The 16,113-nt window shown below is 40.0% G+C and overlaps 1 protein-coding gene across 4 annotated transcripts in view; it reads left to right on the forward strand.

Annotated features, from left to right (window-relative positions):
• PHF8 (PHD finger protein 8) overlaps positions 1 to 16,113 on the forward strand; it is an 85,002-nt gene that overhangs the window by 40,437 nt on the left and 28,452 nt on the right. For 3 of the 4 annotated variants that reach the window (XM_032475470.1, XM_014562069.2, XM_014562070.2), the window contains 7 exons: positions 1,879 to 1,968; positions 3,845 to 4,147; positions 4,905 to 5,008; positions 9,369 to 9,547; positions 9,841 to 9,926; positions 10,442 to 10,575; positions 11,188 to 11,501. In XM_032475470.1, the coding sequence (XP_032331361.1) occupies positions 1,879 to 1,968; positions 3,845 to 4,147; positions 4,905 to 5,008; positions 9,369 to 9,547; positions 9,841 to 9,926; positions 10,442 to 10,575; positions 11,188 to 11,501 (1,210 nt within the window). The remainder of the gene's footprint in view (positions 1 to 1,878; positions 1,969 to 3,844; positions 4,148 to 4,904; positions 5,009 to 9,368; positions 9,548 to 9,840; positions 9,927 to 10,441; positions 10,576 to 11,187; positions 11,502 to 16,113) is intronic. The other variant, XM_032475472.1, reaches the window with a different exon arrangement.

The following is a 16,113-nucleotide window of genomic DNA, read 5'->3' on the forward strand; positions in this document are numbered from 1 at the left end:
AAGTATATGAAAAAATGTAGGACTCTTGATGCATACCGCCAAAATGGCTTTTTAGGAATATACCAGTATCCATCTATCCAATTTAATGCTAAACAGTTATGAAAGAGATTAAGAGAGCTCTCTATGTACTGATTTGGAAAGATCTGCAGAATTTGTCATATAAAGGTGTAGAACTGTGTATATAATGTGCTACCTTATGTGTAAAAAAGGGGAAAAACAAGAAGTGTATTTGTGTGTGCTGAGTATTTGCCTGAAGACACAATCTGGAGGGATGCAGAAGAAACTAATAAAAGTGGTTACCTGTTGGGGTAGGCTGGGGGTGCTGATGGCAGGGACAGATATATATTGAGGCTTTTCAATATATATCTTTTTATATTGTTTGATTTTTTGAACTATGTGAATAAATACCTACTCAAAAGGTTGAATTTATTTAAAAAGCCAGTTTTTAGAAGTGCAAAGAGAGAAGAAATGTCAATATATTCTTTTATGCCTCTAATACTCTTTATAGACTCCTTCCCCTGCATATAGTAGCCTGAGGAGACTTTCCAGCGCCATTTGCACAATTTCCCCATTTCCTGTTGCCAGTCTTCCCCTCAGACATCCTTGGACTTCATGTTTTGGGCCTTCTCTTGCTCCCTGGGCTCACCTACACCTGGACCTTAGCCTTTGATTCTATTTTTCCACACCCCTCAGTTGTGGCTACCTTGGGTTTCATCTCTGACCCTGCTTCCCCACCCGACCCCCCATGAAGTGAACTTCAGAGTGACTGTCCCAGGAACACCGAAAGGGAGGGAGAGGGGTAGGTCCTAAGCACTCATGTCCCAGACCAGGATGGCCCCAGGAACCAAAGGATGGCCCCAAACAGCATGGCCGAAGGGAGCTGGAGGAGAGTACGACACAGAACTGAGGAACCCACACTCATGGAAGAAGTTTTTTGTGAGGTGCAGATGACTGCCATGAGATGCACTTGCTTCTTCACCTTTCCAGAGCCCCTGGGCTGGGAGGAGCCTTTAAGGTTATCCAACTAGGTCATGTGGATTCTCAGCCCCCACTCCTGTTCAGCCACCAAAATAAATTCCAGATAGATTAAAAGAGTTAAAAGAATCAAACCATTGAAAGCAAGGAGGAAATGCTGAGGAACTTTTATCAGTCCTCTGGATACAGAAGTGAAGTCCAGACTGGTAGAAGAAATCACAAAGGAAAAGCTTGAGAGGTCTATCTGCATAAACATGTAAATAAGATTGCAAATAAATTAAAAGGGAGACAACCAATAGGTTACTCTTAAGCTAGCTGTAAGCGAACTAGCTGTGGACCTGTAGCTGTTCAGCACTGAGTTCTCTCGTCACAAGTGGAGAGGCTGGGTTGTCCCTAGGCAACTCCCTGAGGTTCTTGACTTTCTGAGGGGCGTGGCTCAAGCCCACAGCTAAGTTCCTCACACTCTTTTGACACTATCCTTTATCAGATACATGTTTTGCAAATATTTCCTACCAATTAGTGGTTTGTCTTAACAGTGTTTTTCCAAGAAAAGTTTTTATTTTTTAATAAGTCTAATTTATCAGTTTTTTCTTTTATGATTCATGCTTTTTATGTCCAAAGAAATTTTGCCTAGCCCGAGGTCATAAAGATTTTCTTATCTGTTTCCATCTAAAGGGTTTAGAGTTTTAGATTTGACATTTAGGCCTATGATCCATTTTGAGTTTATCTGTGTATCTGGTGCAAGATATGGAATGAAGTTCTTTTTTTGCATTTGGATATCTAATCAGTCCAGTACCATTTGTTAAAGAGACTATCCTTTCTCCATTGCATTGCCTTGGTAAGTTTGTTGAAAATCAGACATTCATTTATGTGGATTTGTTCCTCATGCCTTTTGTTTGACAGGCTCTGCCAGATCATGAGGATGAGATCCCGGAGACAGTACGGACCGTACAGCTCATTAAAGATCTGGCTAGGGAGATCCGCCTGGTGGAAGTAAGAAGCATGGGAGCCGGGGAGGTGTTTGGGGAGGGCTCAAGTTTCAAATGGCAGGTCAGGCTTTTGCAGTTGGCATGAGAGCTTAGGGGGAAGGTTGGGAAAACTCTACCCAAGGACCCTACTCATTGATTCATTTATTCATTCATTCATATACTTATTATGGGCCTCGCAAGTGGGCCACACGTTGGGCTAGGCCCTTAGGATACATAAATAATACAGTGCCTGCCCACAGAGAATTCATGGTCTAGTAGAAGACCCTGGGCAAAGTTAACCTGTCTGAGCCTCAGTTTCCTCATCTCTAAAGTGGGGATAGTTAATAACTACTCAGGGGTTGTTAAGAAGATTAAATAAGGTAATACAGGTTGAACACGAAGTATAGTGCTTGGCACACATAGGTCCTCAGTAAATTCTGATGGTGGGTCTTGGTGGTTGTGGGTGGTGGAGTTCATAGTAGTAGTTGTTGTTATTAATATTTTGACTCAGTCTCTGCATTCTACAAAATGACAGTTCTCCCGGGTTGAAGATGATTACAAAGCCATGTTTCAACAGGTGGCATATACCACGAGGCAGTAAGGTGTAGTGGTAAGAGATTCAGAGAAACGTGGGTTCTGTTTCCTGCTCTGTCACTTGCAAGCCTTTCAGAGCCTCATATCCTTATGTGTAAAGTGAGGATAACACCACCTTTTTACAGTTTTGTCAGGATTAAGAGCTAATGTATATAGAGCCCCTCGCACAGTGCCTGGCAGAGTAAGTACTCAATAAATGTGAGCCATTGTTATTAATAGACTTTGCAGCAGAGAGAACTCAGTGTGGGCTGGTGAAGTAGCAGAGGCACCAGAGGAGAATTGAACTTGGGGAAGTTTCAACTTTCCTTTAGCTCAGAAGCTGTAAGGTTACATTTAGTGCCCAGGATATAGGCACTAAATCTATGCTGAAGGGTGGTCAGAGTGAGCTACTAGGAAGTTGGGCTTCTAGCCTCACTGCTTGCAGCATGTTTCACTGCCTACACCATAGCTTACATTGCCCACCTCCTACCTCATTTTCCTCCACTCCCATCTGTTGGAATCCTTCAGGGTTTAGTTAAAAGGCCTACCTTTTCTCTGACTCTTCCCCACTTAAACCAGTTTTGTATACACAGAAGTTTGGACTGATTGGAAGAGGACTTAGAGGTGGATCATATCTGTTCCATTGGCTTTCAAATGTTTTGAAGCAATGAATTCCTTTTTTTCAAATGAGATCTTACATAGAAGCTCAATATGTACAACCAATCAAAGCCTAACTGCTATGAATAAGATGAAGGTGGGAGGCTTAGAGCATCACTTGTTTCTCTTGTTTGCCTTCCACCTACTTCCAGTCCCCAGGGCTCCTCCCAAGAAGCTCAGAGGAGCCACAGAGCATCTTTGAAAACCATCTTTCCAGTCTAATCCTTTAATTTTACAGCTGAGCCAACAGAGCCCCAGAGTTGTTAGATCACTGACCCTTGGTCACAGAGCTAGCTAGTAGCAGAATTGGGACTAGAACCTCTCTCCTTGTCTAAAATCCTGCTGTTCTTAGAGTTGGAACCACACAGTTTAGTACTCAGTTATTTTCTGTCTCATGTCAGCTGTTCTTGGCGTCTTTTCTCTCCAGTTTTGACAGTGGCGCTGGGCTTTTCCTCCGCTCGTCTTCTCCTTACTCGTCAATGGCTGGGTAAAGAAATGCCACCCAGTAAATTCCTGATGACTTATTGTGCAAAAACTAGGGTGTGCATCTGTGGAGCATCTGTAAGCCCCTTCATGGCAGTACCACCAGTGCCATGAATAGACCTCTGCTCTTAGTGTAGAGAGAACCCTTGAGTAAGCTCTAACCCCATCGTGTACTAACACTCTTGTAGGATATCTTCCAACAGAACGTTGGGAAGACGAGCAATATCTTTGGGCTGCAGAGGATCTTCCCAGCCGGCTCCATTCCTTTAACCAGGCCAGCCCATTCCACTTCAGTATCCATGTCCAGGCTGTCACTGCCCTCCAAAAGTGGTTCAAAGAAGAAAGGCCTGAAGCCCAAGGAACTCTTCAAGAAGGCAGAGCGAAAGGGCAAGGAGAGTTCAGCCTTGGGGCCTGCTGGCCAATTGAGCTATAATCTCATGGATACATACAATCATCAGGCACTGAAGACAGGCTCTTCCCAGAAAGCAAAGGTGGGTGCTGGCCCATGGGTTCAGCCCAACCCTTTTGGGTCCCTTGGAAGAGCAGGGTATCAAAAAGACAGGCTATCTTGTCTTCCCACCTCCCTTAGGGCCCCTGGTGTTTGGCTACCAGTCCCACTCATTTAATAGGCATTTATTGAGACCTTGTCTATGCTGGGCACTGTGATAGGTGCTGTGGACATAACCTTCAAGAGGCTGACAGGCTAGTGAGAAAGATAGGCATAAAAACAAATGAATGCAATGAAGTGTTGTGGATGCCACAATCAAGGGTGTGTGGGGGACCCCGAGACACGGGAGGGGATGATTCTATCTGGGTAGGGGTGATGGTCAGGAGCTCTTCTCAGAAAATATGAGCTGAATATTGAAATGCTGGCATGGGAATTACATTTGAGAACATGGTATATGAGTGTCAGGTTGGAGTCTTGAACAGGTTTTTGAAAAAAGCCCTCCTCCAGGGCTCTACCTTGCTTCAAGATTGTGGTGCCCTCCATGGGCATGTGAACATGCTTCCCCTTCTTTTAAGGAAACGTGTTTTATAAGATTGATAGATATCCCCTGAGCCAGTCTTAACATTCTCAACCTCCTGCTCCTGCGATCGTTTGGGTTGGGGGTGGGGGACAGCGTAGCAGAAGGCCTTGGTTCAGGTGGTTTTAACAGTAAACTCAGCCAGTGAAACCGGAGGGAACTGGCCATCCTGATTCACATGAGAGTCCCAGACAGTTGACAACTGAGCCTCCTCCTTCTGCAGTTCAACATCACTGGTACCTGCTTGAATGACTCAGATGATGACTCTCCAGACTTGGACCTTGATGGGAACGAGGGCCCGCTGGCCCTGTTGATGTCCAATGGCAGGTGAGGTTGGGAGAAGGAGCACAGAGATACTGGGATTGTTGGTGGCAGTATGTCACTAAGATAAGGCATGGAATTGGGACCTGGGGTTGGGGCATGGATTGGGGAGGAACTGTACTTGGGGAAATACCCAGGTATTATTGGATATCATTGCTTAGTACAGAGAACTATGTAATTATGGGGGTGGATTGGGGAGAGGTCTGGAACTAATTGGCAATCCTGAGAAAAAATATTGTATAGTTGTAGAAATTTCAACAAGTCAACGGATTAAAACTGTTGGCAGGAATAGGAGGTAGGATAGCACACTGGTTAAGAGCTTTCGTTTTTCATATACTTTTTGCAGTTAGATTTTTAGGTATTTGTTTTGCAGAAATATTTGCACAAGTGTGTAAAGAGAAATGTTCAGTGTTCACTGTATCATTATAATAAGCAATTGGAAACATTGATCAGTAAGGGTTGGACAAATAAATTATGGTACTCTAGAGTACCATGTAACTTAAAAAGAATGAGTTTAGTATCTATTGACATGAAAGATTTCCAAAATATATTTTAAGTGAACATATCAGGTTACAAGATAATATATAAAAATAGTTCACTTTAGTTTTTTAAAAAGACACGTATGCACATGTGTGTATAGAAAAGTGACATAAAGATTTTCCTTTATTTTTAATTTAACTTTTTTGAAGAGGTTTAAAATTTAATTTATGCAGTTTAAAATTCAAAAAGTGTGAAAGAATACATAGTGAAAAATTTTGCTCCCACCCATCCGTGTTTCCCAGTTCCCCACCCCATGTCAGTGATTTCCTTCCAGAGATATTTATACACATCCACACAAATAAATATATTTGTTACATATTTTATACTTGTCACACCAAACCTGTCACAGTAGTTACCTTTGGAAAGTAGGATAAGGGAGGCAGGAGAGGAAATTTGCACTTTAGTAGCATTTGAATTTTGTACAGTGAGCGTATATTACTTTCTTAAAATAATTTTTAACAATTTTCTAAAAGAATAAAATGAAAGTTCTTCATGACAGAAAGCATGGGGTTAGGAATAATCAGGCAGCCCCGAGTTTGAATCTCAGCTATGACACGTTTTCACTGGGTGACCTTGAGAAGTTAATCTGACCCTCACTGTCCTCATTTTGTCTATTCTATAAATAAAACTTACCTTAGGGTTGTTGGAGGACTAAATGAGGTCATGTATGTAAAGTGCTTATCACAGGTCCTGGCACATAGTAAATGCTTTAAAAATGGTAGCTCTTATAAATACAATGATGGAGGTGAAAGATGATGATGGTGGTAGTGATGATGGTTGTGGGTATGGCCAGAAGCTGACTAGGTCACCAGAAACCCTGAAACATGTAGGGGGCAGAGGAAGATAGTAAAAGTTACCATCTGGACACTCAGAACACCAGACAGGAGCAGTCAAGATCCAAGTACAGAGTCTGAACAGTGTATGAACACAAGCAACAAGGATACCTTAATAGCATTTTTATAGGAAAAGACTGTCTTTAGATCCCAAGGGTGAGTGTAGTAGGTCTACCTGGCTGGTAAATAGGGGGAAAGGGAGTGTAAGAGTAGGGCAGATTCTGAAAGCAGCAGAGCTATCCTTGTGATTTGAGAACCTAGTTACTGAAGAATAAGATTAGAAAGACTGTTGAGCATTGCCTTTGTCCAGAACCCATGGTTGGTCTCCTAGGGAAGAGAAAATTGAGAGTCCTAAGGGTCCAGCCTATAATGGCTATTGAGGACACAATGAGACATTTTTCCTTTCCCCACCAGTCTTTCGTGTACTGCTTCTGTTATGTCCTGCACATGCCAGAGGCTGCTGCTAAGTGAACTTAGGGAGTCAACGTATAGAAATATTTACAGACAATATGATACTATGGTCTTTTTTCTAGAATAATGACGTGTTTCGTGGAGACTAAGGTGTAGAGGAAACAAGATTGGCTGTGTGTTAATTGCTGAAACTTAGCTGGGTCATAGGTACATGGGAGTGTTTTAATATTTTGTGTATGTTTGAGATTTTTCATAATTAGAAGTTAATAAAAGATCGAGTATAAATTGCTTCCACTTACTGAGCACGTGCTGTGTCAGACTCTGTCTTAGCCGCTTACATGCATTATTTTCTTCAGTCTTCACAGCAACCCTGAAGTTAAGTGTTGTTATCCCTATTTTACTAATGTGGGAAAGTTGAGGCCCAGAGAATTTAATTATAAGATTAGCTAACATTGGGCACTTGCCATGTGTCAGTCTCTTTATTAGCTCATTTAATCCTCCCAGTAACCCTATGAGGTAGAAAACAGGTCAATTTAATGACAGGTAATTCACCAAAAGCCAATTCACCAAATGACCATTTGCTGAATGTGTCAGGTGTACTGATTTACCAAAAATTTGTTTCTCTTAACTATAAGGTTTATTTCAGCAGTTTATACTGGTTAATATTGTTTACCATGTGTAACAGGATTTTTTAAGCCACTTTTGAGTTTTTCCCACTTCCTTTATATATTTTTAACAGCTTTTTTGAAGTATAATTCAAATACCATATATTAACCAGTTTTAAGTGTACAATTAAATGACTTTTAGTAAATCTAAAAAATATGCAACCATCACCACAATCCAATTTTAGAACATTTCTATCACCACAAAAAGATCCCTCATATCCACTTACAGTCAGTCCTGGTTCTCATCCCCAGGCCCAAGCAACCACTAGTTTACTGTCTATCTCTATGGATTCTAGACATTTCATATAACTGGAATCATACAATATGTAGTCTCTTGTGTCTGGCTTATTTCACTTAAAATAATGTTTTTGAGGTTCATCCATGATGTAGAATGTATCATTAGTTGGTTCCTTTTAATTGCTGAATAGTATTCCACTGTGTGGATTTACCACATTTTGTTTATTCATTCACTGATGGTCATAGTGTATTTGGCTATTATGAATAATAATACTATGAGCATTTATGTACAAGTTTTTGTGTGGACAAATGTTTTTGTTTCTCACTTATGAGTAAAATTTTGGGTCATATGGTAACTTTGTTTAATTTTTTAAGAAACTACCAAAATTTATCCCAAAGCAACTACCATTTTACACTCCCACCAGCAATTATGAGTTTCTCCATATACTGGCTAATACTTGTTATTGTCTGTCTTTTTGATTATAGCCATTCTGATGGATGTAAAATGTTACTGTGTTTTTTTTTCCTAGAAATCTTTTAATTTTTAAATTTTTTTCAATTTTATTTTTCATGGAGGTACTGGGAATTGAACCCAGGATGTTGTGCATGCTAAGCACGCATTCTACCAATGAGCTATAACCCTACCCCCTTTATTTTGGTTTTGATTTGCATTTCCCTAATGACTAATGATATTGAGCATCTTTTCATGTGATTATTGGCCATTTGTATATCATTTTTAGAGAAATATCTATTCAGATCTTTTGCTTGTTTTTTAGTTGACTTGTTTGTCTTTTGTTGAGTTCTAAGAGTTATTTAAGTATTCTGGATACAAATCCTTTTCCTGGTAAATGATTTACAAATGTTTTCTCCCAGTTTGTGGCTTGTCTTTTCATTTTCATAATGATGTCTTTTGAAGTACAAACATTTTGAATTTTACCTAATCCCAGGCCACAAACATATTTTCCTATACTTTCTTCTAGAAGCTTTATAGTTTAAGCTCTATGATTTACATTTTGATCTATGATCCATTTTGAGTTAATTTTTGTGTATCATGTGAGTTAAGAGTCCACATTCATTTCTTTGCATGTGATAATTCAGTTACCTCAGCACCATTTGTTGTTTTTTTTTTTACTTGTTTGTTTTTTGGGGAGGGGAGGGAAGTAATTAGGTTTATTTATTTATTTTTTAGAGAAGGTATTGGAAATTTAACCCAGGACCTCATGCATGCTATGCATGAGCTCTGCCACTTTGAGCTATACCCTTCCCCACTTCAGCATCATTTGTTGAAAAGACTATTGTTTCCCCACTGAATTACCTTAGCACCTTTGTAAGAAATCAGTTGACTATAAATTTAGGATCTAGTTCTAGACTCACAGTTCTGTTCCATTGATGTATATGTCTATCCTTACACCAATATCACACTACCTTGATTACTGTAGCTTCATAGTAAATTTTGAAACTGAGTAGTAAAAGTCCTCCAGCTTTGTTCTTTTTTGAAAGTGTTTTGGCCATGTTTAGTCCTTTGTATGCCCATATACATGTTAGTATCAGTTTATTAATTTCTACAGAACTAGCTGGATTCAGATAGGATTGCATTGTATCCTAGATCAGTTTGAGGAGGATTGCCATCTTAACCATATTGAGTATGACTGTTTTTATGTACTCCTCCTCTCTCTCCAGTACCAAGAGGGTAAAGAGCTTATCCAAGTCTCGGAAAGCCAAGATCTCAAAGAAGGCAGACAAGGCTAGGCTGGTGGCGGAACCGGTGATGGAGGATGAATTTGACTTGGATTCAGATGATGAACTACAGATTGATGAGAGACTGGGAAAGGAGAAGGCGACCCTAATAATAAGACCAAGTGTGTACTGGCTCTTTTTCTTTCCTGCCCTGCACATTTCACATTTGTTTTTGGTACCCTCGATAGGCTCAAGACCTTAGGTTTAACTTGTTGACATTCTGATTTACCACTTCTGTAGGCTTCCCTGTAACTTTGCTCTAGAGGTTTATTTATAAGCTAATTCCTAACCTGTCTAAATTAGTCATCTGTGGTCATTACTTTCAGGAAAATTACAGTCTTATATTCTTTCCCCTGGGTGTTTGGCTCAGATGCTAATCTTAGCTTCATGATAAATGCTTTCCATTTTTTTCTAGAATTTCCTCGAAAGTTGCCCCGTGCGAAGCCTTGCTCTGACCCCAACCGAGTTCGTGAACCAGGAGAGGTTGAGTTTGACATTGAGGTAGGATCCTGCCAAGTTTCTAGTCTTCTGCTCATTCTGGTTACAGAGACAGAATACACATTGTCTCCCCCGCTTCCAACTAGAATGACTTTCTATGCATTCAGTTCCCAAAATATTTATTTAGTGAAAGGCTGTATGCTAAGTGCTGCTGAATATATAAATGGAAGATTATACTTTAGCTGAAATATTTTTAAAACCCTTAAACACGGAGTAGAATAAAAGGCAATGTGATGTAGCAGGAAAGAGTATCTGATTTGGAATATCTGGTTCTGACTTTACACAACTTATTTAACTTCATTGAGCCTTAGTTTCCTTATCTGTAAAATGGGAGTTATAATACTTGTCTCACAAAGATGCTGTGGAGATAACATGAAAGAACGAATATTCTGCTTAGTACTTGGTATACACTTGGTGCTCAAAAGATATTAGTATCAGAAATAAGACTGTCAACCCTGTACTGGGGCCTTACCAGACCAACCCTGGGCAGCTGAGGTGATATCCTCTTTCCCCAATAGGAGGACTATACAACAGATGAGGACATGGTAGAAGGAGTCGAAGGCAAGCTTGGGAATGGGAGTGGAGCCGGTGGAATTCTTGATCTGCTCAAGGCCAGCAGGCAGGTGGGGGGACCTGACTATGCTGCCCTCACGTGAGTACTGACTTTGATCTCCCCTTTCTAGGTGATCAGACAACACACACCCCCGCTCACCACCCAAAGTGCTGGGTCAGCCAAGCAGTAGATATTAATTGAGCCATTTAAAGGGACAAAGAATTAGCCAGGGAATTTGGGCTGAAAGAATAAAGTAGATATGAAATCTGTCCCAAAGAACTTAAGATCTGACCGAGAGGCGATGTACAGATTTCAAGGGTAATCAGTTTTGGGTTCTTTGGAAGTTGGAAGAGGGTCTGGAAAAAGCATGGAAGGAGAACGGTGCCTTTTCTGGGCCTTGTTTAAAAAAGAAAAGAAAGAAAAGAATGTGCATGGGTAAACAGGGAGGGAGGTGCGCCCCTCTCATTGCCATCTTGCCTGCTGTCTCTGGAGAGACTTGAGTCAAGAAGGAGTGGTCTTTTTATGAAAACAGTCTTTAATACTGTTTTGGTCTTTAGTTTGATTTCTGGTTTTTCACCTGGGATGGTTTTCTCCTCCTTCCTCTCACCCCGACCCCCACACCTGTTGTCCCTCCTCGCTGACTATTCTGATGACTGGTTTCCTCTGACAACTAGAGAAGCTCCCTCAGCATTTCTCCTCTGTCCTTTGCAGCGAGGCTCCTGCCTCTCCGAGCACTCAGGAGGCCATCCAGGGCATGCTGTGCATGGCCAACCTGCAGTCCTCATCGTCCTCACCAGCTACCTCCAGCCTGCAGGCCTGGTGGACCGGGGGGCAGGACCGAAGCAGTGGGAGCTCCAGCAGTGGGCTGGGCACAGTGTCTAGCAGTCCTGCTTCCCAGCGTACCCCAGGGAAGCGGCCCATCAAGCGGCCAGCATACTGGAGAACCGAGAGCGAGGAGGAGGAGGAGAACGCCAGTCTGGATGAACAGGACAGCTTGGGAGCATGCTTCAAGGATGCAGAGTATAGTAAGGGCAGCTGAGTGCTTGAGTCCAGGCCAGAAGGGCTCCCCCTAGCCCCAGTCTCAATCCCAAATCTAATCCAGGAGAGCCTATAGTGAGCAAAGGCCTAGATATTTGGTTTCTCTGTGCCATATTTTCTTAATCTGTAAAATGGGGGTGGATATCTCACAGGTCGATGGTAAGAATTAGATATGATGCTTCCACAGAGCACCTGGTACAGTGCCTTGCTCATGGGAGGCCCTCAAAAAATGATAGCTATTAGCCATTTTTAGCATTGTCCAATCTTTACTGCTGATGACTCTTTTTTCCCTCTTGCCTATTTTACTTCCATTACTTGTATCTTTTGTGTTGTGTCGTTCAGTTCATCCCTTACAAAGGTATATAATGACCTTTTAGTGGGCTTGTCACATTTAATAGATGACTCCTTTTTTAAGCTAAAATGTATTGAGTACTACAAAGTATAAAGCACCGTTTTTATATAGTAAAGCTGACTTTAATTATAGGTTTTTATTTTAGTGTTATTTAAAAAAAATTAATCCTCATTGACCAAAATTTGAACAAGACAGAGAAGGCAAAAATTCCCTTTTACTAACACTCTTCCCCCTCTGAGGAAGGTTATCCAAAGACAACCTTTGTTGTCAGTTTGATGTATACCTTTCAGTTTTTTGTATTTATACCCATATGTAGACATAGAGGTGTAGTTTCCTTTAGTGTGTGTGGTTCTACAACTTGTTTGGATATCTTTCAACATTAGTCCATAGAGCTCTACTTGATCAATACATTGAAATCTACCTGTTGCATAGTAGTCTATAGCATAGATGTACCATCATATCTTTAACCGTTGCCTACTGATTAACATTTAGGCTTTTTCTGATTTCTTAATGTTACTAACAATGCTGCAATGAAAATTCCTTTAAATAACCTTTTGTGCCCATGAGCCAGTTAACATTTCTCTAAGGTAGCTAGACCTGCTGAGTTGAAAGGAATGTACAAAATAAATGTTAGTAGTGTCATACTCCCTCCAAAAGGGTCAGTATATGAGCAGTGTATGAGAAATACCTATTTCCACAAAGCCTTACCATAGTGGATATTATCAGCCTTTTTAATTTTTGCCAATCTGATGGCAAAAATGGTGTCTCAGTTTGTTTTATTGGCTCTTCCTTATTCATTTCCTGTGAATTATCTATTTAGTTTTTCACTCATTTTTCTATTATGATGTTAGTTTTTCTTATTGATTTCTAGGCATTCTTTTAATATAGTCTAGATTTGTTGGAGTGTTTTTTTTTAATATATTCTACAAATGTTGAAAAGTGTTTTCTTTAGTCTGTTGCTTGTATTTTAATTTTATTTATGTTATTTTAAGCATGTTGGAGATTTCAGCTTTTACATAGTCATCTTTATCAACTTTTTGTATTTTATGTTTTGTGTGAAAAGACTTTCTTATATTTTCACCTGAAACTTGTATAGAAGTTTAAAGTTTTAGCTCTTTTTCTGGAATAAGTTTTGTGAATTGTGGGAGGGAAGAATCTAACTTTTTTCTCACATGGATAGTCATTTGCCCCAATACCATTTATTGACTAGTTTGTGAATTATCCCCCTGATGTGATGTTCACTTCTGTTCTAAATTCCAATGTATAAGTGAATTTGGTTTTCTACTGTTCCCAGTTCTGTTCCTTAATAGCCATGTGACGTTGGGCACACTAGTTAACTTTTCTGTGATAATAGTACCTACCTCATAGATTGTTGTGAGGATTAAATAGTTATATATAAAGTACTTAGAACATTTCCCACCACATGGTAAGTGCTGTGTGTTAGATGTCATTAATATTCTGTTCCATAAAAACAGTTGTCCATTGCTATGGCAATACCACATAGGTTAGTTACTATAGGTCTTAAGTCTGGTAGGGCAAATTCCCTCTGCAGAACGTGCTTTGGACCTGAGGAGAACACAGATATTCAGCAAGCCCACCATCTCTGGGCTGCACTGAGATTGGTCTTAGGGGCACGTCAAGTTTCCCTGGCTTACCACATCCTGCCTTCAGCATACAATCACACTGACCTATAGCCAAGACATCTGGACCTGGTCTAATGAGTCCTACCTCAGAACAAACAGCTTACTCAATCTCTGCTTCCCGGTCCTTGCTTTACCCAGCAGCACTGGAAAGGCAGTTTAACAAGGAAATACTCACCTATTTGTTATTATTTTTCCAGAATTTCTAGGCCATTATTGATTTTTTTTCTAGCCCAAAGGGATTATAGAATCAGCTTGTCAAATTCCATGAAAAATCCTGCTAGGACTTTTTATTAGGATTGCACGGCGTATGTAGATTAATTTATGGAGACTGACATCTTCCATCAGAGGCCTTTCTGCTTTAATGGGATGTATGCATTTCTGAAAACATCTTGAAAATTTGTGCAGTAAAAATAATAGGGCTTACAGGAAAAAGAGTGTTGGAGCACACCCCTCGAAATCTCTGTGGTTTCAAAACTGTAACACTGGCCTAGGTAATGACAGTCCTAATACTCATCCTTGCCCAGTTAGAGCCCATTGACATTTGCACCCAGTGTCAGAGTCAGTGGATCCTTTGCAGCCTTAAACCCTGGCTGGGCTCAGGCTTCCTCCTTCCAGGTGTAGGTTCTTGAGGGTATTTGCTTAAGATAGATACCAACTTCATCAAATTAAAATCTTATCCAGAGCCTAGTCATCAGCAGTCTTTTTGTTGTTTTTAAAATGGACAAGTGTCTTCAGTGCTTCTTCATCTGCACTCTTAGCCATCCTCCTCTCCCACCAGAGCTGAACTTTGTAGAAAACAAAGCCATCATTTGTCCTTCCTCTGATGGGAGGCAGTATTTGCAGGATTTTTAGCTTTTGTGTGTAGGTCTTCATATATAGCTAAGGCTTTCTCTGAAATATGAGAAAATTCACCACTGATTGGTTAAAAACAACATGCCAGGAAAAAATGCTTTTGAACCAGTGCAACTTCTGGATCATTCTGCCATTTACCTTTTGGGTAAGAGCAGTCACAAAACAGGCCACCTTGTCCTTCTATCTTCAGACATGGTCTTTCTCTGTTCATCCAGGTTTTCTTATATAGCTCTTCTTCAGTTTATTTCTTCAGTATATTACTAGGTATTTTATTTTTCAGTTTAGTTCTTATTGAAAATGGCATCTTTTTTATCTATTTTCTAATTGGCTGTTGCTAGTGTGCAGGAAAATGATTTTTCTATATTGATCCTGTGTTGGATTGCCTTGCTATACTCTTACTAGTTCTATTAGTTTTTCAGTCTTGGGCTCTTGAGGTAGGTAATCTATGTCCCCTATTGTAGTTTACTAGGGCTTCCATTTCAAAATACCACAGACTGGATGGCTTAAACAAGAGAAATTAATTTTTTCACAGTTCTGGAAGCTAGAAGTACAAGATCAAAGAGCTAGCAGGCTTGGTTTTTCCTGAGGCCTCTCCTTGGCTTGCAGATGACCTCCTTCTTGCTACCTTTTCATGTGGTTGTCCCTTTGTGCAAATGGGCCCCAAGTGTCCCTCTGTATAGCCTAATCTCGTCTAAAAAAGACACCAGCCAGATTGGATTAGGGCTCACTCAAGTGGCCTCATTTTAGCTTAATTACCTCTTTAAAAGCTTTATCACCAAATACAGTCATATTCTGAATTACTGAGGGTTAGGAATTCAACATACAAATTTTGGGGGACACAGTTCAGCCCATAACATTCCCTTTCTTTCTAGTATTCACACCTCTAGATTTTCTAGTTTTATAACAATAGTAATGGTGATCGGGCATCCTTGTGTTGTTCCTGACTTTAAAGGTAATGCTGCCAATGTTTGTTCACTCAATATGTAGGGCTCTGTAGGTCTCTGATAGACTACTCTCATGAAGTTCAGGGGAGTCTCTAACTATAGTTTGAGGGGTTTTTATTTGCTTTAAAATCGGGAGTGGAATTAGATTTTTTCAAATTTTTTTTGGCATCCTTTGATATAAACTCATAGTTTTTCTCTGTTAATTTGCTAATGGTGATTTACATTAGTAGAATTACTGATTTTGAATTGACATTTCCTTTTTGGGATTAGCTGTCTTGACTGTGGTGTTTAGTAATAGTTTGTCTAGTTTGATGATTTACTAACTGTAATGTTTGGTGTTTGTTTACTATTAATTTCTGGTTTATTTTACTCCTTTTTCTTAATATTCTTTGTACAACATTTCAAGTTGAAAGCTCTTGTCGTTTATTTTCAGTCTGTCTTTCCTTTCGATAAAAGGTTTTTAAAATTTTATTTTTTAAATTGCCATTAAGTAAAATGTGCTTTGTTGATATATATACACTTAGATTCTTATAACCACCTGTACCACCACTACCACAATGAGTAGAACACAGAACCCCCTACAAAATCCCTTATGTTACTCCTTAGTAGTCATGCCCTCCCTCTACCCCTAACTCCTGGCAACCACTGTTCTCCATCACTGTGGCTTTTTCTTTGCCAGAATGTCATAATACAGTATGTAATATTTTAAGACTAGCATCTTTTACTCAGTATAATGCCTTTAAGATTCATCCATGTTGTTGCATATGAATAGCTTATTCCTTTTTATTGAAGAGTAGTATTCCATTGT

Source organism: Camelus ferus, chromosome X (genome assembly GCF_009834535.1).
Source record: "Camelus ferus isolate YT-003-E chromosome X, BCGSAC_Cfer_1.0, whole genome shotgun sequence".
In the NCBI taxonomy this organism is placed as follows: domain Eukaryota; kingdom Metazoa; phylum Chordata; class Mammalia; order Artiodactyla; family Camelidae; genus Camelus; species Camelus ferus.